The 24,696-nt window shown below is 41.1% G+C and overlaps 1 protein-coding gene across 1 annotated transcript; it reads left to right on the plus strand.

Moving 5' to 3' along the window:
- Window positions 1–558: 558 nt before the first annotated feature.
- Window positions 559–24,428, plus strand: PXYLP1 (2-phosphoxylose phosphatase 1). The gene is made up of 5 exons (XM_026040141.1): window positions 559–682; window positions 13,067–13,228; window positions 13,570–13,696; window positions 21,404–21,543; window positions 22,234–24,428. The coding sequence occupies exons 1-5, from the start codon at window positions 604–606 to the stop codon at window positions 23,163–23,165; spliced, it is 1,440 nt and encodes a 479-aa protein (XP_025895926.1). The 5' UTR covers window positions 559–603; the 3' UTR covers window positions 23,166–24,428.
- Window positions 24,429–24,696: the final 268 nt, after the last annotated feature.

Consider the following 24,696-nt stretch of genomic DNA (forward strand, 5'->3'; position numbering starts at 1 on the left):
TTTCCATTGTTCCATTCTCTCTATAGCGGTACTGGTAATTTAAAAAAATTACTTTCTCTAATAAGAACTTGAATTTAAGTAAGTCTATATTAGTGAAAGAGATACTGCTTAACAAAACTCCTTGTAAACTTTTGTTTAATGGGGAGAGAGAAGTAACTTTTTCAGCACATTATCAGATTTTCTTCTTTTCTAGGGATGGTTTACTAAGTTGCTCTTCAGARCCTCTATGTAGTAATTCTTGTCCAAAATGGTTTTGCGTTGGGGTGAGCTTTTTGTTAAAGACATGTTGATAATGTCACAAAATGAGCCTAAACCCTGCATTAGCATTAGAAGTATATATATTTTTATGGGAGAATGCAAATCCTTCATTTTCTTGAAGATTCCCGTGTTGTGGAAATATAGTAAGTGTTGTCAGTCAAGGCGACTGCTTGATACTGTTGGAATCACCAGGTGCGCTTGCTTTAAGAAATAACTTTTCACTGTCAAAATGATACTTGAATTTATTTTGATGCTTCTGCATCTGAAATATATTCACTTGTGTTGTTTGCAGGAACTGTTCACGTACAGAGATGAAGCCATGAAGAGCCAGCAGAAGGAATAATAATGCTTTTCCGAAACCGCTTTCTGTTCCTGCTGGCCTTGGCAGCCCTACTAGCCTTTCTGAGCCTCAGTCTGCAATTCTGTAAGTGTGTCCTCTTGTATTATCTCTGTGGTTGTTGCAAACGTGGTTGATGGTCATTCTTACCCTCTTGTTATTTAAGTGTTCAGTTTGTGTTTAAATATTCATATCTTTTACAATAATGGAAAAATAAATGTGAAAATAACAAGTGTTTGTATGCCACATAGGAATCCAGTCTAGAGTGTTTTCAGACAAAACTGTTTTCAGACCAAGTTGTCATTTTGTAGTGAAAGTGCAATTAAGCAACTGAATGTAGTTGAGTCCTCCAGTGTAACGAAACAAAAATGACTGCATAAAACCTTCAGCAGTTGCTGGTTTATATTACATCCAACTAAACGGGACTGAGAAAAAGCAGAGAGAGGGAAGAATGTTGGAAGCTGCCCTTGTTTGTGTCCTTGTGTTAGGAAACTTTAAGCAGTTAAATTGGCTCATAACAAGTGACTGCCTTGATTAAGAAAAGGTAAATTACATTCCACTTCAAATCAATTAATCATGGGTAAGCCCAGAGGACTGTCACTTGCTGAGGAGTAGGAGAGCGATAGTGCTGAACGCRTGTTTGCTTATGCTGACAAATAAGTGTTGTGCCACATCACTCCTAACCACCCAGGTTATGAATGATAATATTTGCTGAAGTGGTGGTGTGTGCAAATCTAATACATGCCAGTGTAATTTAGTGGAAGGCAAAGAAAAAATGTGTATGAAGTACAAGCCAACACTTTTTTTTAAAGTTGCGTGATGTATTTTACTGTGGGCTTTCTAGTGGTTTTTATATATGTGTATATTTATGTATAGKGTATATATAGTATATATTCAGTTTGGGTAGAATGTTATTGTCAGATATGTCTAAAAAACAGTATTACTTTGCATTTGAAAAGTGCCTTGTGTATATGAAACAGTTCTGGTTTTGTTTGTTTTGTGTTTTGAACTTTGTGTTTCAAGTGGAARCTGTCTATTTAAACTCATATGTGTGTGACAGAGACCTGTAGCTCCTGATTGCTGCCTCCTTGGCTCTCTGTGGATCTGCCCTGATGCTAAGTGCTTAGTTATGAATTGAGCAACGTAAGTTCATTTCCCACTTACTTAAAAAGTGCCATTTCTGCAAGAGAAGAGATCCCTCTATGAGATGAGGAAGTTGGAGGGGATGCTTTGAAAAGCACTTTAGCTGCAGCAAGGAGCCATCACGGAGCTTGGTGCCAATGTTAGTGACGTGTGTGGAGGTTTCTATGTAGTGACAACTGCAGTACATGCCAGCAGGGACGGAGTAATTTAAAATGCACAGATACCCAGGTTTTTCAACATGTACCAGCCTCAGCTTGGAGAGACATTAGTTCAGGATCAGAACCAAGTCTGTCTCCCAAACACGGCAACATCTGCTGCTGACTCCATGCAGAGCTGTTAGGGGAGCAGCCTGGAGTCTGTAAGGCTGAGCAGGAGTGTCCTAGAAATCAAGCCCAGGTCCTAAAACTGAAAACAATTCCTCAAATATTGAACATGCTGATTCAGCACCTTTCTTCTGTCCTTGCTGTGAAACTGTAACCTGTAGACATCAGCACAGCCTGGGCTTGTCTGCCCTGCTGTCTGTTTGGTCCTCACTGCTGCACAAAGTGATAGTAATTTAATCTCGTTTCATATATAAAGTCTTTTCATGAAAAGTGTTATGTGCTTATTTGTTCCTTCAACAGATCATAAAACTTGGTTTCCAAATTTTAATCACTTTTACTGATTTTTTTTTTTTTTTTTTTTTTTTTTTGAAGGGAGATACCTCCTGGAGCATTTGAAGGATGTTTTATGCTGTTGGGAAACTGTGGATCTCTTAGCTAGCAGCTTTGGGGAGGAGAGCTGGTCACTGTAGAACATCCAGCTGCTTTTCTAAGCATGATATGTTGGAAACATCTCTTCCTTTCTGTACTAAATTTGTTAAGAGAAGTGAAGGAGTAACATAAGTACATAATTATACAAATTATATGCATCTTCCTGTTCTTAAAATTCCCTATGAGGRCAGAGCATCGCTCCAGTGGCTGCCTGAGCTCTTCTCTTGTCTGTGTGTGCCCGTGCAGCAGTTTGAGGCCAGCCCCGTGAGAGCTGCAGCTGATTCCAGAGCGAAGGGAGCAGCACAGGCAGAGTACGGGGAGCCTTTCCATAGCTCCTGATTTAATCGTAYGGAACAGCTCATGCTGAGGTGACTGAGGAGATTACGGGGTCTGTCCTGTGCTTGAACTGCRAGCGTGCAGCACTTGCTTGCAGCAGTTCCCAGCCTGGTGTTTCAAATTAAGCGGAAACTCATGCTGGTTGTGTTAACAGGTCAGGCGGGAAGGGTCTGGGTCTGCTTTAGGAGCAGGGATTTCTGCAGCCATGGAGTGGTGGAGTTGATGGGGACTATAAGTGCTGGCAGTCTCCATGCGAGTTCTTTCCTTGTAAGTCCCAAGGAGATGAGTTAACTATTAACACAGCTGAGGTTTCAAAACAGGGAAGTGAAACCCTGGGGGAAGAACAGCCAGTGGTGGACCCCAGAGGCTTCCGTGCCCAGATCTGTTTGTAGCCTGGGAACAGACTCAGAATTGATGGATTACTTAYGTCCTGCTTTTGATGTGGCTTGGTCCCTTTGAATGGGAAGCAGGAGCTCAGGTGCGGAAGGGAACTGGAAACATTGCAGGGTGGGGAATAGGTCCCCAGCGAGGACAGAGCAGGAGAGCCCTGCTGCGGAGGAGAGGACAGGGAGGGAAGGTTGTCCTTGCTGTGGGTCACCCACAGGCTCCTACCTGTGTCCATCTCTCCCAGGGCTGTTAATGGAAATATTTCCCAAGTCCTCTGTTACTAAGACATCATGCCCTCAGGTAGGAGCTGAAGGCCCCGGGGGTGTGTACAGTCCTCACCGATGGTGCAGGTGCCTGAGGTTGGTGCCTGCTTCCTGACTGGGGAGTTTGCTTCATTGTCAAGCTATGGATATTTATTTACATACATATTTCTTGAGTGTTCAATAGCTTATTAAAATATTCTAAAAATCATATATTTTTCCAAAGATTGTCTACAATTTCAGTACATCTACAAAAGCAAGTGCATAGAGAACACTTAAAAATTCTTTTCAGTTCTAGGCATCTAGCTTTTGAAGCAAGGGACTAGAAGCCAAATATATTTTGAGACCACTGCAGTGAGAGTTAATGCTTGGGAACCTGCCTGGATAGGGTGTTTGGTTGGCTTCCAAATGAAATAAAACTGACAGCTTAAAGTTTTATAGGTAATTGCCATTGCTTTGCTATTATTTGACGTTTGAGTTCAGATCTGTGTGAAAGGCTGAAGAAATATGTTCTTTAGGGATTTATTGCTGCACAAACTCTTTTTTTGCCCATTTATGTAAATAGTCATGAGACTAAAACAAATTCAAGTGCTTACCCAGTACTAGAGACAAAAGGAAAACTATTTGTTATAGGCTTCTTTGTAAAGGACTGTTGTAAAAAGGAATTACGTTGTTTTTTTTTTAAGGTGTTATGCTTTGTAAAAAGCCTTCCTGCAGAATGCAAGAAATGACCTGTCCCAGATTGTGAACTGTATTTTGTCTCCGTAAGTCATTTCTGCAATGCTTCGGTGTAATGCCAGGTATTTTAATTGTGCAGAAACAAGTGAGAGCAAATGCAAGTTGTCCTGTATTACTCTTTTAGCCAGAAGTGTGTATGGTGGTTGAGGCCACCCTTCCTGTTCTGTGCTTTCAGCACAAGGAGGTGGGAATGCCCTGGCTGGGGCAGGGGTGCTGGGTGGCACCTCAGTTCCATTCAAGCTAGGTGTAAAGGGTGGCTCAGAGCTGCCTGTGGCTCCCCTGGGTGGTCCAGCAGCCTCAGACTGGAGGTAAGACATGATTTAGGACCCTGTCAGTGTTAATGTTGTTGGATAGGCCTTATGGGCTGCATCCCCTGTGGAGAGGGCTGCATTTCCCAAGCTCTCGGCTACGGGCACGTGGGCCCCTCGCACCTACTGCAGTGTCTGTCACTGGTGGTGGGTCTCATCAGGATGTTTGAACTGCTGCTTTTTGATCTTACCCTGAATAAACAAAACRGAAAGGAAATCAAAACCTAGCTGTTAATGGCTATGGATTTTTTACTTTTAAAAACATATGCTTGTAAATACTCTTTTTTTCCTCAAGAAAATTGAGTCAATATCTTTTTTTAATTTTATTTTCCTTTTTCCATTTACTGAAAGCCTAAGGAAAGAGCCAGTCAACAGAAGATGACTAAAGGTACAATGGGAAAACATCTCTTTCTACTAGCTATTTTTCCCTGTGGCAGTCATAAATTATAGACTTTCCTTTTGAGTCTATTTGACTCAATGAGTCTCTTCAGGCACTTGCGGAATACTTTAGTCCATGGCTCTCAGGCAGATATAGATCATGCATATATAGACTCTCTTAGTTGAAGGCTGTTTACTTGAAGCACTGATCAAAGTATCGAAGCATTTAAGCCTGTCATTCCATAAATAGAAATTTTTTTTTTTTTTTTTGCTGCTGGTTTTCAGGCAATGTCTATTGGCAGAGTGCTGGTTCTTTCTAATGTGGGAGATTTCTTTCTTTTTACAGTACTTACCTTGATGCTCCAGATTTGATGCTTTACCACTTTGGGATACGGCATTTTGTTTTTTCAGTGAATTTTATTTCACTTTGCATTCTGTCGTCTTGTCTTTKCTACTGAAGCTTTTGGGTTCACAGATGAAGTCATGCAAAGCAAATCAAGGTTTTCCACAAGGAAAAGTAGCAGATATGGGGTGTGTGGTTTCTGTTTGTTTGTTTTCTTCTCATGAGCCCTGCAAACAGCTGCGATTTCCCAGGGACTGGCAGGAGCAGCCAGTGCAACCCAGCCACGTGCTCGCCTGAAGACGGCAGCTGTGCTGCTGCCCGGCCTGTTCCCTTCCGAACCTCAGCCCCCTGGGGCTCCTGCTGCAGTTCGGCTCCCGTGTGGCAGAGTAAGAGCAACGTGGCAGTCTCTTGAGCTAGAGGGGTGTCCTGCATTTGTGAGCCCCTTCTAAGAGCGTGGCCCCTTTGCATGAGCTTCCTTGGGAGCCCTGGCTCCAAGGGGAGCGGTTCCTGCAGGCAGCGGCYGTGGGGGACGGTCCTGCCTGGGGCAATGCGGCTCCCCTGGGACCCTGTGGACCACTTCCTGAGGGCTCTTACTATAAAAGCAATCTCTGCTCCTGAGGCTGCTTCCCTTTRGAATTTTAAAGCTCCCCCTCAGAGATGAGTGCTCCATGTGCTCATGGTGTGTGTGCCATGAGGAGATGGGTCTGGCAGTTCGGGGGGTTGCAAAGGCTGAGGCTCGCTTGGAGCTGCTGTGCTGGTGAGAACCCACGGGCTTTGCATGGATCATAACCCAGGAATTTTGTTAGTTGAGYGATGGCAGCTGCAGCATTCAACACTGTGAAATTGCAGCGATGATTCTGTACAGTATTTATAAAATGGTGCTTTTGGTCTATAGAAGTGACTTGGTGGTTGCCCCTAAGCCTTGCTCGGCAGCCTGYGCCCAAAGCCTCGTGGGGCTTTTCGCAGCCTGGTGTGAGGTGGCAGCTYCACAGCTAGAGTGATGGGAATGGCTTCATTTATAGCATCCTCTTGCAGTTTATGTAACACTTCTCCTTTGTGAATCCCAAACAAGCTGCTGGTAGACAAGGGACTACCAACTGTTACCATAAGCAGTGGTGGGTATTTTTATTTATTTTTTCTTTATTTATTGCATGTTGTCACTGGCTAACCTGGAGCACAAGCAATACCTGGCTTCAGTAATGCCCTCAAAGAGCAGGAAACCTGTCTAGGTGGGGGATCCAGCCCCTTTCAGACTGATGGGAGAGCCAAGCAGTGAGGAAATTAAGGACAGTAATTAAAGGTAAACTTGTAGGGGAAAGCCTCACTTCTCTTTAAGGAAGTTGGGTTTTTTTATTATTTATTTATTAGGAGCATATATTAAATTAATGGAAATATTCATCCCTTGTTTTTGAACACTGTAGTTTGCCATGTAATGGGAAAATAGAATAAAATATACAGGAAAACTTCTCATTTCTGTTCCCGGGCTGTATGTTCAGAGGCTTCATAAAGCCTTTTCTRTTTTTTTCCTGCTTCTTTTTCTTAATGGTACTCAAGTGCTTTGCCAGTGGGGCTAGTGAGCCCTTGGGTTTGTGTGGCTGCACCCGGTGTCYGCGTGAGCCGGTGGTGACGGCGCTTGCGCGCTGGGCACGAAGGCAGCGGCTGGGAGCGCCGCCGGCAGCGCTGAGCCAGCCGGCCTGCGAGCAAGGACACGACGAGAGGGGTGGATGGCGGTCCCATGGGAGCATGTGAGCCTCAGTGAYGTTCAAAGATGTGTTTGTAGTTGGAAGCAGAGCTCTAGAAGTGACCCCAGGGACTCGCTCCTTGGCGCGGGATGGYGGGAATCACACGCGGAACGGCTGGATGTGGGAGCTCACGCCGTGCTGCCCGCTCCGCCTCGTGCTCAGACCCACAGCCCTGGCCGCCTTCCTCGCACTCGCTGCTTTCTCCCTCCCATTGCAGTTGTTTGAAGCACTTCTGCCTTTTCTAACTCTTCTTTAGACTTTCTTCATCTACTTTTCCTTCTCTATTTCCTAGTTTTTTCAGAAACACAAAAACTAAAAGGAAAGTCTAAATTCAGCAGCAGTGTTTGAGCAACCTGACTTCTCTGCACTGAGCAACTTTGCTAGGACTCTGGAGCAAAGGAGGAGGAGGAAAAAGGTGGAAGAGGGATAAATAACTTCTTGTGTTCTGACATGCGCTTTTATTTATTTAATTTTTTTATAGCATATTAGCATATGGTGCCTACATTGGGGTGTTCTTGCATTTCTGCTGCGTGACTCCGTTTCCATGTGACTGTTTTAAATAGTACGTTTGCATGGAGCTGAAAGAACCTTCTGTTTTATAAACGATGAAAACTTTCGGGCTCCGTTTAGCGGAGGGGAGAGCGAGGCTGACATGGCTCCTTGTGCCGCGGCCGCTCAGCCTGCGCGGGGCTGCAGGGGAGCGCAGAGATGGAAAACCGTTTTCGTGCCGGCCTTCCTGCTTCTAGGTAAATTCTGTAGTGAACTTTTTCATGGATTAGTCTGTCTTRTGTAAAGTTTGGTAGTAGCTTTATGTTTTCTTGAACTGAAAGCAGAATTGCAGCAGGGAGAAAAATGAGTAATGGACTGATTTAGCATTTGTTCTTGTCTGTCTTCATGAACTTGCAGTTTGTCTTGTTTGTCTTTTTGCTGAATCAGATTCCTGTCCATTTTGTCAGGTTTTTGTAGCCCTAATGCAGATTGGCATGGTTCCCCACTTATTCTTCTCAAAATAGCCTAAATCTAGTGTATACTCAAAATAAAATTATACATAATAACTTTTCAGCTCTCCCTCTTAATACTCWTTAGTAAATTTCTTGACCAAAGTTACAATTTCTTTGGAAATTTTGCCTTCAGGTTCTATAGGGTACTGACTTTGACGTAAAATTAAAAATGATTGCAGGCTTTTTGCTTGCTTACACTGCACACAATATTAGTAGTTGTATTATTACTAATAAAATGAAAGAAAGTCAATAGTAAAGGCAAACTGATGTAGAATTTTCTGGCTTCGTTAAGTTAGTGCCTGAGTTTGGTCGTCTTGCTCTAATTTGTCAAGTTAAGCAAAATGCCTTTGGAACTGGAGACTGGAATTTGCCCGAGGGGGTGGTTGTGCGGTGGTACTTAGCCGTGGCGGGGGGGTCCTTAGCCGTGGCAGGGGGTGTCTCCGCCTGTACGGCTCCCGGCCGGCTGTTGCGGCCCGGGTGTTCTCGCTGCTGCTCGTGTCTGAGRGCAGCTTGTGTGTTCGTGGCTTGTTTGTTTGTTTGCTTTGTTTGTTTGCTTGCTTTTTCTGTGCCTTCAATCTTTCTGGCACAGTGGGACACCCTTCAGAGCTGCTTTGAGACTTCTTTTTGTTTTAATAATTTGTTAYGCCTTGTTTTTCTTTGACTTTTTTTGTTCCTGATAATATTTTTTTTAAAATTGATATCTCAAAACTGTTTGTGTCGGGCCTCTTTTAAAAAATAAGCATATGAATATTGGGGAAGAAAATGTTTTCTTTGCCTCTTGTCATCAAACTAACTGTATAATAATATTCACATATATTTCTTGTGGCTTCAATGTTGGCAAAGCTTCCAGAAATCTCACCAAGGACGTTTCAGACAGTTTATGAAGTGTCCTGTCTGTGRGAAATGCACATAGATCAAAATCATCTGACACATTTGTTCTACATAGTTGTGTTTCTGGCGTAGTAAAAGGGGAGCTTTGGAAGTCAGCAGTGCGAAGATTTGTCCAAAACCCTCTCAATAAAAGATTTAAGCGTGGCCGTATGTTCACTGGCAGGTTTCTGATTTGTGTTTGGCACGTCACGGTGAACTAATAGACCAAGTCATATAAAATAGTGTTAAGCTATAAAAAGCTGTGTAAAAATTGCATAATAGAATTATAATCTTGCAGTGATTTACATTCAAAATCAGCAGTGAGTTGAGAGGCAAAAAAAAAAAAAAAAAAATTAAACTCTATATGAGTTATTTTCTTGCTCTGAGCTGCATTGCTCTGGTGCAACCTGTGACTGTTGGTCATGTATGAACCAAAAACCCCACTTGGGAGATGGAGGTGGGATGGATAGTGCAGAGGAGACTTTCCCTAATGAAGTGCTGGGGAAAAAGGGAGATTTTCAGAGCTTTAAACGGCTGCTCGTTGTGGTGTAAGAGGTGGCTGTGGGGAGGAATGAATGGAGACTCCTATGTAGTAGGAGGAGGTTGCCCAGGATAGGGGAAAGAGAAGGTGCTTGAGGAGCAGAGCTCAAGTATGGGGGAACCAGAGGCAGGAAGAAAAAGACCTTTCCAAGAGGCCTGGTGCTAGCCTTGTTCAGGGAAAGGCAGAAAATGAGAACCCCCAAATAACTGAGAGACTATGGAGACTTGAGCTGTCCCTATGGAAAATACATGTGTTATTTGGGATGAGCTGTGACACCCCAAGGAGGGCAGACCTTCATGGGGTCCTTGACCAAGCTCATGGCCACCCACAAGGAGCTGTGACATGTAGGGATGAGGAACCAGTGCTCTGTTTGCACTGAGCAAACAGAACACAACTCTCCTGCTGCAAGTTGTGCCTCCCTGGGTTTGTGTTCTCCCCACCTCTGAAATACTTGTTATTTTAACGTGTAAGTGTTCGGTAGAGACTTTTCTCCCTAGAGAAAAGACTCCCTAGACCGGTGTCCAAATCTTACTTTCTTTTTATTAATACATATAGCTGAATTAAAGACCCAGGTGTCTGTGTATGTAGTGTGGCAGTGTCTGCTTAGGTGACTGGAGCTTTTTACTTTCCTCATAACTGCCTTTACTCACCTATAAGCCTTCTACCAAACGAGTCAAAGATCTCTAGAAATCCACATGGTTGTACCCATGGGAGTTCAAAGTTGGAGGCTCCCTTAGCCGAGTCCTTACGTGAGACACTTGGGTGCAGATGGGGTGGTAGCCGTGCATGGCATGGGGAGCTCCCGTGCCCTTTCCTGCTCCCTGGTATAACCAGAGCCGATCCACTAAGCAGTGCAGGTAGTATTTATCAGCTACTATCCAGTAGTTGATCTATGTAATTAACCACTTTACTTAAAAATTTAGGACAGTCTTTTCCTAATTACTTTTATTCATGGTGCCAAGTCTTGGTATTTCTAGCCTTTCTCCAGCGAACACTTCCAGTCTGTGTAAGAGATATTTTCCTCTTCTTTTTTTCAGCCAAAGCTGCTTTTTCTGAAGAGTGTCCTTTAAAGGGCATTTTGAGAGTGCCTTTTGTGAAATTTAAACATGCCATCTGATAATCCTGTCCATTCTCTTTTTAATATGCAATTTTATTGTTTAATAATTTAGGAGTAGGTTTTTCACTTTAAGATTGAATGCCTTTCCTAGTTAAATTTGTCTGACTGTTGAAATATTTCTTCAACCGATTTGTTTAGCAGTGAGACTTATTGCCTCTAGATGAAATATTCRGCTCCATGAATCCCAGGTCCTCAGTCTTAGTAGGTGAATGTGTCCATCTTTTGACTTTTGTACTTAAGTCTTTGCAAAAAAAATGATGTGTTCAATGACTTGGTACATTTTTGTGAGGTAAATTAGTAGTAACAACATTGTAGGGTGCTCTAGAGAAAAATTTAAACAGAAAGCTAGTRGTAGTTGCTCTTTAAGTGTTTCTGGCTAGGAAAATTGACCAATATAATAGAAGTGCTGTAATCGCCTGTTCATGCTCTTTTATCAGCCATGGCAACTACTTTTTGTAGTTCTGTTTGTTTACAGAGGCCGGGGGTTACTAGCGTAACACATCCCTTGGGATTTATATCCCAAATATAAATACTTTGTGAGCCTCCTTCAGGCAGAGCCATCAACGTCTAATAAGCGCTCCCCAGCTTCCCTGTTATTAAATGGGGTTTCTCCRTGAGCTGCTGGCGCTGTCTCACCATGGACAATAGCCTTAGCMTGGGAGGGGCTGGAGAATGTGTCTGATAAGAAAATCAGCGTGGGAATGGCAGCTGAGCCCTGCGGTTTCAATGGCCTAACTCAAAATTGCAGTTTCATGTTCTAATAAGCACAGTCCTCTGGGCGATTGTGATACAAATGTGAAATATCCCGGGGAAAGGATTGGAACCATTGCTCTGGGAGTGTTTGCCATGTACAGAAGGGTACAGAAAATGCTTGAATTCGGGTTTTGGCAGGCAAAGAGAAACCACATAAATGTTAAAAACTCTGTATTGTACTGTAAGAATGGGGAGTCTGTGGTACATTAACAACTATCAGCTTTTAAAATCTTTCCGTGTGCTTCACTCCAGYGTGCTGTCCTCATTGCTGTCTGTCTACTCCACAATTTGCCTCTGAAATTAGGACTGGGAGTGAGGAACTGGCCCAGAAGAATCAGAGCTCTGTTTTGAAATATGTTTGCTCTTCTCCTCCTCCGTCTTTATTTTCTGCTCTTATTTTTGCCACACAACACCAATAGTGGGAACAATCTGAGCAATTTTCCTCCCCTTTTTCGCTCTGAATCAGCCAGTGTTGAATTCCAGAAGCTACTAACAGTGAAATAATTGTGAACATGGGTTATTACAAGTGTYGTCTTGTAAGACTCCTAAATTAACTGGTGCTTTCGTATGAAGCTAAAGAGCTGCTGTGAGTGCAACTGTGCCTCCAACTCTGGCTATTGAGCAAGCCTGCTCTTCTCTGCCCAGTGGCCAGTAGTTGCATTTCTGTTAATTTCTTGCTATGTCTGAGCATTGACTACATTTCTTTCTAATTATATTTTCTCATGATAGTTTCAGTTGTATTTCAGCAGTAATATTCATGTTTGTGTGCATTTTCTTTAAATAGACGGTCTATTTAAGGGAACCAAGGGAATGGAATTGTGGGAGGCTCTAATTGTATCACCAATCACTGGTTAAAAGTTGATGTTTGAGTTCTAGCCATTTAAGAAAATAATTGGGAGCAAGAAGAAGTAATTAGACTTTAGTGAGTTCTGACCCGTAACACTTTCAGACTTGCATATTTGTCTAGCTTTCAACACCTTTCAATACCTTTCAACAGGTGATAGTTGGGAGCATCTTGTTTTACTCTTTTTTTCTATCTCTAGCTTTTTTCTTTCATCTTTTTCTCCTCCAGTCCCTCGTTCTGGTCCCTGGTGTAAGTACTTGGGATGCCTTCCCGTGAGCTCGGGGGGCAAACACGGACAGTCCTGAGCTGAGACCTCCAGGCTTCTGCTTGGAGCGAGTTCATCACTTGGAGATATCAGACAAAAGCAGAATATTTTTTTTCTTCTCTGTAATGGAAAGTCTTGCCCTTAATCTAGTTGCGTTTTCKCAGGTGCTTAAGTGCCAGGAAGTCTCTGTTCTCAAGGGGTGTCTGCCTGACTTGAGCTGTATGACATGTAAGAGCCACAGCRTAACTGGCAATCAAGCAGGGTAGCAGATAATGGCTCGCTGCTTGTTTGTGAATTATCTTCAAGTTAAATATTTTTCTACCCTTTTTTTCCTGTTCATGTGTGTTTGAGCTTCATGAGACTGACAGAAAGCAGCGTCAGGGAGCGCCTGAGGCCAGGCCAAGTACTTCTGTGTGCGGACGGATCTCTGCAGCGATAGCCAAGCACTGACTTTGCTGAAGAGTTCTCTAGGCTTGCCTTGATGACCACAAAAACATGAAAAATTCACAGCCAAGATCTATACACTAGAATGGCAAAGATCTGTACTCTAGAGTGGCAACCTTTCATAGCAGGTGTAGTCTTTTTATGTAATGGGTTTAAAAAAAAAAATCCTAKTTTTTTTATGTTCTTCAACTATCCTGAAGATCTAGTAGCGAACATGAACTTACTGCCTGCACGTTTTGTATCTTTCAGTGCACTTAATCCCGGTAAACCCYGTCAGGGAAGATGGGCTGAATCCTAAGAGCCGGAAGAGAATAATGCCTGATTTGCTGACCGAGCCCCCTGCAATAGACCCTGTTTATGAAGCTYACGTTTACTGTAACATTCCCAGCATCGCCGAACGCAGCATGGAGGGTAAGCTCTGTGTATGTAGAGGACCGTGTCGTTTCTATATGCTGACATGAGAAGTGATTGCTCTGTGCTTTGACAGTTCTGCAGTGCTTGGAGCAAGGTACAGCAGTGCCAGCTGGTTGCTGAATTGTATTGAATCATTCAAAATGCTTCACTGGCCTTTACCTCCCTGCATTTCCTTGCTGATGTCTTGATTTTGGGAGTAGTCTACTGCCCAGGATCTGCTGCCACTTATCTGGATAATGGTTATAGTCCAGTGTGATGTTTGTTTTGTCCTTAAAGGCCTGCTCTTCAGGGGAAGATAGGTAACATTTACTTGGTATTTTTTATTCTCTTTCACTTAGGTCACGCACCCCACTATTTTAAACTAGTGTCGGTTCAAGTGTTGATTCGACACGGTGATAGATACCCWCTCTACGCCATTCCCAAGACCAAGAGACCTGACATTGACTGCACGTTGGTGCCTGGCAGGTAAAATTCCTGGCCCCTGTTGTTCCTGGATGCACGCATTGCTTCATTTTTTCCTCAGGGTGGGGTTTTTGATTTGTATGTACTGTGATGAACTGAAATAACTTTGAGAGGTGTACAGCATTTCCTTTGAAACACTTTATTTTGCTTCCAGTTTAGACTAGGAGAATTCTAGGCATCTCTGTTTCTAATTAAAAAATTAGGACTGCATCTGCTCTAGAAAAGCAAGAGAGGTTTAATTTAAATATTTAGGTTACCATTCTTCATAGACAAGTTTCCTCATTTTAAAAATGTGATACTTGTATTTTATATTTGGTGTATTTCTTTTAACTTTTCAGAAGTAGAGATGATGAGGCTTTTTCTTTAAAAGATTTATATCAAATTTATTTCAGGAAGAGAACATAAAGATTGTATATTTAACTACTAGATTACAGGCTAAACTGTGCGTACAGCTGTTTGCCACTTAAAAGCTACCTTTGCTGTTACCACTGACTGCTCCAAACTGTCACACATCAGTTTTCTATCTCTGCCATTAAAATGTCATTTATCTTTTGTTTCAAAATATTGTGCTTCTAACATCACATTATTGTAGTTACCTGGTGGTTGTCTCAGTAAATGATCAGTTCAAGCTGTAGATGTGCTCTGAATGCTTCTCCTTCAAGAAGAAGCAATTCCGTTGTCTTTAGGCTTTATTAATTCATAAAGACAAAGTACAATGTAAAGCAGTAGAAATGAACAGGGTGATGTGAGTTCCAAAACCTGTGTCCCAGCTTGTTTGATTACCCAAGTCCTTCTTCAGTAGGATCTGTGTATTTTCTCYGCTCGAGAGACCTTTCCTGGTAAACCTTGTGAATGTTTCCTGTTAAAAGAAAAATACCAAGGAGCATCAAGATGTGTTGGTGAAGCCTTTTGGCAAGTCTGCAGCTTGTATAAAATGTGTATACAGTACTGTATACACAGTAGGAGTGCTGCTAAAATATGCAGAACCAAATGAAAGGATACCTGCAATTAATCATGAAGCAGAGCTTCATCTTGTGCTCGTGCTGCTGATGGGAACCTTGGTTAAAGAGGCTTGCAAAGTCGGTGACTACAGGAGCAGACAAAGAGGCTAGCAGAAAATGATCAGCAAAACTGGTGATTCTCTGAAAAAAAGCTGAAATACCTTGACTTTCTGTTCACATATACGGCTGCATAAGAGCAACTGCCTGTGTTGGAATAGATGTCCTGAAGCCTACMAAGCTTGGAGCMTTCTCTTTAGTTGTAGTTAGTACCGTAGTGTGGCATGAATAATCCAAAGTAAGCCTGTCGCTGCGCATGCTGCTGTCACCGGGCAGTGACTGCATGAGGCTGGAGGCCGTGAGCATCCTTGCCCCATCAGTGTCTACTGTAGCTGCTCCTAGAACCAAGCTTAAGATGTCCCTAGTTTTATTTAAGTTCTTTATCAGGATCTAAACAGAGAGGAGTGTGTGTATATAGAGGTCCCAATTTAGCCTAAACTGCAATATTGTTTTTATTAGTGAAGTTAAAGAAAAATGTTATATAATTTATACATTTTTAATCTTTTAATAGATAAATATATGCAACGCCTGGATTTGCACAATGGGGACCCAATTGCAGATACCTTTACCTAAGAGTGGGCAAAAAAAAAATTCTAATTAGATGAAAAAAGAACAATTTGCTGATAGCTATGATAGTATTTTAAATGATCTGCCTTTAAAAGATGAGGTTATTCTCAGAAAGAAGCACTAAGAAATGAAATTTATTTTAAATTCTTGMAGAGTTCCTAAGGCTCTGATCTTGCTTGGTGTCTGCCACATTAGAATATGTGGGTGAACATTTTTATTGCGSAGATGTTCACTGTAAGTGATAACATGGGATGCGTGGCTGCATTTTTCAGTGTTGCGGTGGCACATGACCGCAGGTTTATGTTTGTCAGAAAAGCTTTTCCCCTTTGATGTCGGGCAAGTGCTATAACATGACAGCCCTGGCACCAGGAAAAAACAAAAAATCCATGAAGTGCCTCGTGCCACCTTTGTCATGGCCATCAGAACAGCCCAGAGGAGCAGTCGGGGGGGTGTCCTGCCAGGCTGTGGGGAGGAGGGCAGCGCTTCCCTAGCCCAGTSCTAATGTGTGGGATCATCAGTGTAGCAGCGCTGGTGTGTCTGTGACCATTGACAGCCACTGAAAATGAGTGGAGAATCAAAAAGACCTTGTCTCTTTCAGAACCAAGTTGATCTAAAATTTCCTGTCTGACTTTGAAAGGGCAGCAGGAAGATTAAAAGAGTTGGCTTTGTGCCATAGTGTCCAGAAGCATTAGAGCTGACATTTCCAACTACAGCCAGGATTTTTAATGCTTCTACCATTGTTTCAAATGATGCATTTATTATTTTAACATGAGGAAATTATTTGTTGTGTTTGGCTGTCAAGTTTATATTCTTTTGACTTATATTTGGTGCTTGATTGGAAACGTATTTAGATTGAGAGTGTTACAAGGCATACAGTTGCAACCTTTTGGCTGGTTTCTTCACACTGCATAATTAGGTTGAGATGTCTGATTAAAAGTGTGACTCTTGAGCTCTCTGGACTACGGTTTCAGATAAGCTTGCTGCTCGTATTCACTCTGCTCTTTATTTGACTTGGCATTCAGCTGATGGAACTCATTAATTACGCAGATTAGGCTACAGCCCGTGGCCTTCCAGTGAGTATGCAAAGCAGTGTTGAGGTCAGGCTTTGGATGTGTGAGTTATGGATTGTGACACGTAAGTGTGGAATGAATATAAGCAAATGGATTAAATGCTCTGGAGATTACTTGCATCTAAATYTTCAATTAATATTATTATTTTCATTGTTCTAGATGCAAATTTTCAAATGAACTGAATAATATGTACATTTTTTCCCCTCAGAAATTTGAGTGGTATTAGTCAAAATCTTTCTATTGTAATATTTGCTTGTGGGAGAGTAAATTAATCTTCCTTTTCTTTTCCCTTTTGTACCTTGCCTGTATAGTGTCAGAATCAACAAATATGCCATGTTTCCTCTTTGAGGTTATATCTGAGATATGATAACCTCTGAGAGAAGAAATACATTTAAGAAAGATAYTAAAATGATTTTGGAAGACTGTTGTACTTGAATAGTGTACTGGGTTAACTGGCATGTGCTGGATGTCGTTTTGAGAGGTAACAGACATTTTAGTTTCAATATATGCATGCCTTAAAGACTATGAAAAAGAGAGAGGAAGCTGTGGCAGGGGCAGCATTGCATGGCGGGCTGAAGGAGGTGTGGATCTGGCTGGAGGCAAGGGCAGAGTGTGTCCTAGGCCAGATTTAGGTGAAGAGGGGTCTCTTGTTGAGGCTTCTGACAACTTCTTGAGTTGGTTACAACCTATAACCTCACAGGTGGCTGTAAGGCTGGAAAGGCTGGAAAATTGGTGTGAATAAATAAGCCCTAATGATCTTTTAAAGGTTCTTTGTGTAGATGAGGACGATCTGTTGTTTTTAATAGGTCTTTCCATTCATTTGCCTTCTAGAAAGGAACCTGTGTCAGAAGTTTGGTTCTCTTGGCTTGCAAAAGATTTTGCTTTTCTGAACAGAAATGACTTCTCCATAGATAAATACAGTTTTCAAAATGAACGAAACAAAATGCCAGACATGACAAATGTTTTGATATCCCTGTCCACTTTTATGAGCTCTTTCCCAAGATGTAGAGATCTTGCACAGGGCTCGACAATCTAGTGTTGTGAGTGGGCAGCAGTGCACAGTAAAAGAGCTAAGATGAATAGAAACCTTTCCCCTCCCGCATTCTGCTGAGCACCCAGAACTTGCTAACTGACAGCTTTCCACTTGATAACTATTCAGATTAAGCTTCTAAATAGAGAGAGTTTCTGTTCACAGAGATCACTRGGTAAAAAAATCTTCCACGAGTAGACAGTATAAATCACTATTAGTATTTTTCTGAGTGGTCTTGATGAACACAGACCATTTTGGGGTGTGGACCAGCCTTGATAGGTGTGGACCATTTTCCTTGTGCTCTGGGAATTAACTCTAAGGTCTAAAAATGGTGACGTACTATCAGGCTTGTGTCTTCATGGCTGGTATTTTTAACATGTGCTCTTCATCCCAAAGAGGCTTCTGTGCATTTGAACACACTGAGCAACAGGACCAAAAAGCCTCAGTCTTCTCAGTCAGTACTTAAGAATTGCTACTGAAGTTTGAAATGCAGTTCAATTAAGGCTTATTGGGAAGGGTGGGGATGGACACTGCCTCATGTGCAGGCATTTGTTGCTCTCTGCAACAAATGTTCTGTGCTGCCACGCAAGAAATGGGGTCTAGCTGTGTAATGCGTATGAATGTTGTGTTGAGAACTGCAAGGGTAGGAGTTATATTTCTTACCCTTGTACATAAGTAATAGATGCACTATTTCATGTAGATTTATTGCACATCTTGTGCCATTACAATTAATTGATTCAGAATCCAGTAGCAGATTTTCGGAGGTGTCATGTGCATATTTTCTCTCTGATGCTCTGTTGCTTACATCTCTGGGCTCATTCAGAGGAAACATGGAGTTAGTGTTCACTTCTCATCAAATAGCAAAATAATCCGCGTTTTTTATGTCTCAACTGCTCAAGGAAGAGGGGGAAAAAAAATTTCATTAGATGCCAGCTCACTTGTTGACAGAAATATGCGTGTTCAAATAATTGTGCAGAATTTTTCTGTACTAGACTGATTAGAGCATAGCAATAGAGAGACAATGGCAGATTCTATATTAAAGCTTGTTAAGACTTTTACAAATAAGATACTTAAGTCTTAGTCCATTTCAATGTTAGTGCATGGAAACTACACTATTAAATTTGGGATCTATTATCTGACGTTTAGTACTTCAATGAAGAAAACAGGCAAACTGAATTTATTTTTGGAAGGAAATGTCCGCAGTTGTGTTAGATATACATTATTTAGCACAACRGAAGTAATGACAGTGCAAATTTACAGACCCTAGAAAAGGGAAACAAATGTTCAAGATTAGGAAAAAATAAGTCTATTGGTGGTAAAGAGCCTTTCTGCATACTGATAAAATTCAAAATATTTATTGTATCAATACATTCCCAAATACTGTAGCTTACTGCTATAATGTCAAGCCAATTACAGAGTAAATATTTCAGTCTATTTTTACTTTCTGGTTACTTTTATGAAAGCAAAATTTTAAGGCCATTTCCATCCTTTCAGCTGCACAGCTGAGCAATTTTCTGTGCTTCCCGCTCCTGCAGTGGCAGCAGCCCTGGCTGTGTTGCCTGGATACCCCATCTCCTGCGGCATCTGTAAATTGGCCAATTCAACAGGAGGATTCGTAATCGAAATGGAAAACGCATCCTGGGGGAGGGGTGCAATACCCTGTCAGATAGGAAAGAGTCTAAGTTATGCTCTAAAACAAAAAAATRAATACCAAAATTTCATCTTGTTGACGTGGAGAGGGCTAATTAGGAAAATTGCTGGCATATTTTTGTTGCATACACCGGCCTTGCATTAAGGATAGATGTATATTGTAGTCTGAGATGTCTGAGTCTGTTGCCTTTAGGCAGAATAGCTCTTCCTTCCATTCTTTGATCTTCCCCTCTGCCCCTCTCAAATACACTCAGAAAGTAGTAAGCTTTCAATTAAAGGTCTGAAATGCATGCTCAGAAGCACATCCAACAGAGTCGTATTTCTTTGTTCACTTTTGCGGTTATGTGCTTAACTTGTGCTCGCTCCCTTTAAGAATCATTTAGGGAAAAGTTAAATAATGTGTACCGATGTAGACAGATGAACAGCTATATTCACCTACAAGAGTGTAAGTTTTATTGGGTCCTGGACGTTAGCTTGCCTTGTTTGCTCATATTTACCTGTATATCTTTTTGCATTGCACTTAATCTTTTTTAATACTGGAAAGCTAACCTGATTTGTACTTTTTTTCCTTCCTCCTTTCCCTTCTACAAGTAGTTGCTGATGGTTTGATTCCTTTAGAATTCAGAATGCCAGACAGGAGAGCAAGCAAAATAGATAGCTCATTCCCAGTGTTCTCATATGTATATTTGCAAAACTTGCTAGTAATATAAGCATGGTTTAAGGAAAATTTTAATTGAAAATCTGTTAAGGGTTTACGTATAAAGCTTAGAAAATGGGTTGTTCAGATTGCTGCATCAGTAACAAGCTTAAAAGCAATTTGCAAATGCAGTTCATTTAACTTCCTTAAATCTTCCCCTTTTTAATGTTCTGTGGTGCTGTAGAAATACCACATCTCCAAAGTTCTGTTTGAGATTCACATCCAGGGTTGGCTGGGTTATGCTCTCAAATATGTATTTAACACATCAGGAAGCCTCAACCTAGATAGGAAAGAAACCTCTCACGTGCCTTTCCTTCTCAAGCATTACACTTTCCTTGAGTGATTGAAATTATTTTATATGGAAGAAGCTGTGAATATAAGACATGAAGGTCTTCTACTGACTTTTTTTCCTTTCCATTAGAAGTAAAAATGAAAAATAGGATTTGTATATTTTCTTTCATTTTGTTGATATCTCACTTTTTTTCTTTTTGCCATTTGTACTCTATGGTAGCATTCTTTTCTTTTAAATTAAATACTCCATTAAATACTGGCAAATTTAGATTTTAGAAAATAGAACAATGCAATCGCAAAGAGATAGTTTTCTGTCAGAGGGGGCTCATCCGAAGAGATGCATCTGCATGCTGGGAGCACGGCTTTGTGGTGCCAGAGGCTCTTTTACTGGAGAGAACCTCCCTGCTGGTTCCCCTGTGCAAGTGTTAAGGTCTTTGTCCTAATAAAATTTGATTCCAGACTTGAATTCACTCTTTAGCAATCTTGTGGCTCCCTCTTGTGGTTCTTTTAGCTGTGGGAGGAATTTATTTTATTTTAGAATTGAGGATTCAGTACCATAATAGTTCATTATTTTGTTAAAGTGCAAATGAACATTAAAAAATGCAGAATAATCTATAAATCCTCTGATCAAATTTATCTCTATACTTTTTTTTTAGGTTTTCTTATTTTTATTTTTGATCAGTATCAAAAAAGCTCTCGTTAGGCATAAATTCCTATTAAAATGATAACCATCTAAGCAGAACTAGATTTCTCCTCCTTGGGACATTGCTTTGCAGGTACTGCTTAACTGGGACTGTATGTGCTATTTGATTTGAAGCCTGAAGAAATTTGAAATAACAAATGCAATTGCAATCAGCATTTTACATTACAAAACTTGAGAATTCTTCAAGTTCTTCAAATTCAGTAGTTGTTAGTTGAGTCCATTTAGACTCCTAGTGTCATTGGCCACGTTCTTGAACTGTACAAGTACTTCAGAAACCGGCAAAAGAAATTTTTGCAGTAATTAAAAAAAAATAATACTTGTATTGATTGCTTTTTTTTATATATTAAACTGGAAGCAAATGTTTTTCCCTATAGCCTACCAAAAGAACCATAGCTTTAACATGCCAAGTCATGCCAGAAATACCCCTTTGTCTCCTGTTAGCTCTGTGCTTGATGCAGCTAAGGAGTTAGATTTCTTTTGCATGCTTGCAAAGGTTCCGAGTGAGAGCAGATGCTGTCTCAGTGGGAAATAACCTTTTCCTGCAACATTTTCTGAGTTGACATACTTGGAATACTTGACTCTCTTGAGCTCTTTCCCCATACACTTTTGGAAGTTTTCACATTTTCATTGCTTACCTCTCCTAGGAAACCTTCTCATCCTCAGCTTGAAGCTTTCATTAAACATATGTCCAAAGGGGCTGCAGCCCAAATGGATGGTACCCTCAGCAGCCTGCCCCGCTACCCCAGTCACTCCTTGTGTGAAATGGGTGAGCTTACACAGACAGGTAAGTTCCTGTAGCACCTTCATTTTTCTCTTCCTCTATTAAATATAGCCCCCCAAAAAGGGGATATTCTCTTGTTCTCTGTATGAAAATGTGTATGTTATCTATATAGCTAATTTTGTAGAAGCTTGTAGTTTTGATCATAGCTTAGGTTATGCAGGAATATTGAATAATAATATAAGAAATGCTGTATACTATGGAGTGGTCGTAGTTTGTAATTAACTGTTATTTGTCCTACAGCCTGTCTGTCTTCTGTACAATTTGCTTTGTTCTAAGCTTTATATAAAGTGTCAAGGCTGTTAAACAAGCGGAGCTGAACTCCTGTTTCGGGTGTATTTACATATATCTATTTCCTTGGCAAGGAAATTAAGCTTATTCATATATTTTGTGTTAGTTCTGTTGAGCTTAGTTTTTGTGAGGGAGAAGGTGGAAGGAGGGAGAAGTTTTTGTGAGGGAGAAGGTGGAAATACCAGCACTTAACTTCACACAATTTATTTAAAAAATAGACTTTATTCCTACTGCTGATAGAAAAGACTGTTGAACTCTTGTAGTTCATGCACTTTAGTTTATCCCTACCAAATGGGTAGGCAAGTGTTGCAGGGAGGGATATGGCCATATAGAAGCAAAACTGTGGAGAGCTGGAGGGATTGTGTTTAGCTGCATGTTATAATTTACTTCAAAACTCTTTTCTAGGAGTGGTGCAGCACTTGCAAAATGGACAGCTATTGCGGGAGATCTATATAAAGAAGCATAAACTGCTGCAGAGCGACTGGGCAGCAAAGCAGCTCTACCTGGAGACGACGGGGAAGAGCCGCACGCTGCAGAGCGCCCTGGCCCTGCTCTACACATTCCTGCCGGATTTCGACTGGAAGAAAATCACCATGAGACATCAGTGGAGCACCATCTTCTGCTCTGGAAGCTGCGACTGCCCTATGCGAAACCACTACCTGGAAGAGGAGCAGCGCCGGCAGTACAGCCTACGGGTGAAGAACAACAATTTGGAGAAAATATACGTGGATATGGCCAAGATTGTAGGCATTCCCACCAGGCAGCTGAGGGCTTCTAACCCGATAGATTCTCTCCTCTGCTATTTTTGCCATAATGTTAGTTTTCCATGCACTAGCACTGGCTGCATTGGGATGGAACATTTTAAAGTAATCAAGAGACACCAATTAGAAGATGAAAGAGAAAGACAGGAGAAGAAATTGTATTTCTTGTACGCACTGTTGGCTACGCACCCTCTCCTCAACCAGACTGTTAACCGGCTGCAGCGTATAGCAGAAGGCAAGAAGGAAGAAGTATTTGTTCTTTACTCTGCACACGATGTCACATTGTCACCTGTTCTCAGTGCCTTGGGCATTACTGAAGCCAGATTTCCAAGATTTGCAGCCAGATTAGTCTTTGAGCTATGGCAGGATGGGAAGAAACCCAAAGAGCACTTTATCCGCATCCTCTACAATGGTGCTGATGTCACATTCCAGACCTCCTTCTGCAAGGATTATTACAAGCATTCCAGCAAGCCCATGTGCCCGCTAGAAAAGTTTGTTAATTTTGTCAAAAGGGAAATGTTCTTGGTTTTTAATAGTACTAGCTACTATGATGCATGTCGTAGAAGACCGCTGTAAGGAAGTGAAAAGGAAGCAGTGTTACCTTGTGTATCAGTGAGAGTCTCGTGTATCTTTTCTGGTAGAGAGAAGTATCAGTCTGATCATTTCTTGTACTTGTTTGTGTAAGTACAAAAGAATATGGCTTGAAACGGTCTTCAGGTAGTTTTATTTCCATGCAAAAACCATAGATGGTCTCCAGTAGAAGAACCGAGGGAGTATTGTGTATATGTGTGTTGTGTTAACTGTAATGAATTGATAAACCACATGGGCTACTGTAACCTGGTTGTTGCTTGACAAAAAAAGCTAGAGATTTGGTTTCTCTGAATTCCAGAGCAATACTTGTACACCATGAGTTTAAGAAGGAAAAGGTTCTTTTTTTTTCTTCCCTACCACCACGTGATAGTCATTTTAAGCCTTATAAATGCCTTAAATTCCAGGCATCTGTATGAAACCTTTTGTAAGAGTTGCTTAAACTTGCTCCTTACAAAGAGATACTTTTTACTCTTTTACAGGACAGATTTTTAAGAGTGCATATGTACCTGTGCACATTCCCCTGGGCATGCTCATAGGAGTGGGTGTATTTTTGTTCACAGACCTCTAAATATTTGGCTTCTGTTGTCCGTGCCAGAGAAAGGTATCCTGGAAAACAGACACAAAACTCTTTTCTTTGCTCGCACTTTTAGCACTTTGAGTAATTCAAACACAGTCTAGAAACATGTAAAGGTCTTCTGACCACCTTTAAAACAGACAGATAGTGAATACTAACAGTACCACTAAATCTGAGTGAGATTAGGACTATAAATCAATTTTATGGTGAAGTGTTGCATCCTTTCCCATTAGGAACACTCTGGAGCTGCTGTGCTGTGGAACAAATCAGTGTTTTAGGAATTTGATATAGTGGCTGCTTGAGACAGCTTGACTAAACACTAAGAAATTTTGTAGTTCAGTTAGTATTTTTATGGACTAGGAAGCTCTTATTTTGTAAGACCAGACTTGTACATATTGTACTGTGTATATTTATAACACAGTAAATCTTTCGTACTTGTTGAGTTTGTGAAGAGCTGTGAAAAGCTGACTCTTGGACATTTTTCCCTCATTTGGGATGTATAGATTAAATTGTCTTTTATGGGTAATTTGAACAACCCCAGTAGATACAAAAACTTGTATTTTAAACTGCTTTCATCTTTAGGAGTAGCAAATGGAGAACCAATTTTTAATAGAAGTGTTTGAAAACGATTTTCATTACTAGAATATTAAATTTTATAATTGTGAAGCTTTTCACACATCTAGAAATAATTTAGTCTGTGACTTGTGATTCAATGGTGCTAGTTTATCAAAGGAAATATAACTAAGCAGAAATTCTCTTAACTTTATTGGCATTCCAGTCTTTTCTCTCTCTTTCTCTATCTCTCTGTTTGCAAATGCTGCATTTGAACATGTTTCTTTAAATAAAATTTTGGGGACTCTTTGTATCCTCGTGTGTTACACTTATTCAAATTTCTTTAACTGTTGGCTGTAGCAAATTAGTACATTTTCTTTTAAGCTGCTT

Source organism: Nothoprocta perdicaria, unplaced genomic scaffold (assembly GCF_003342845.1).
Source record: "Nothoprocta perdicaria isolate Ctin4 unplaced genomic scaffold, notPer1 scaffold_25, whole genome shotgun sequence".
In the NCBI taxonomy this organism is placed as follows: Eukaryota; Metazoa; Chordata; class Aves; order Tinamiformes; family Tinamidae; genus Nothoprocta; species Nothoprocta perdicaria.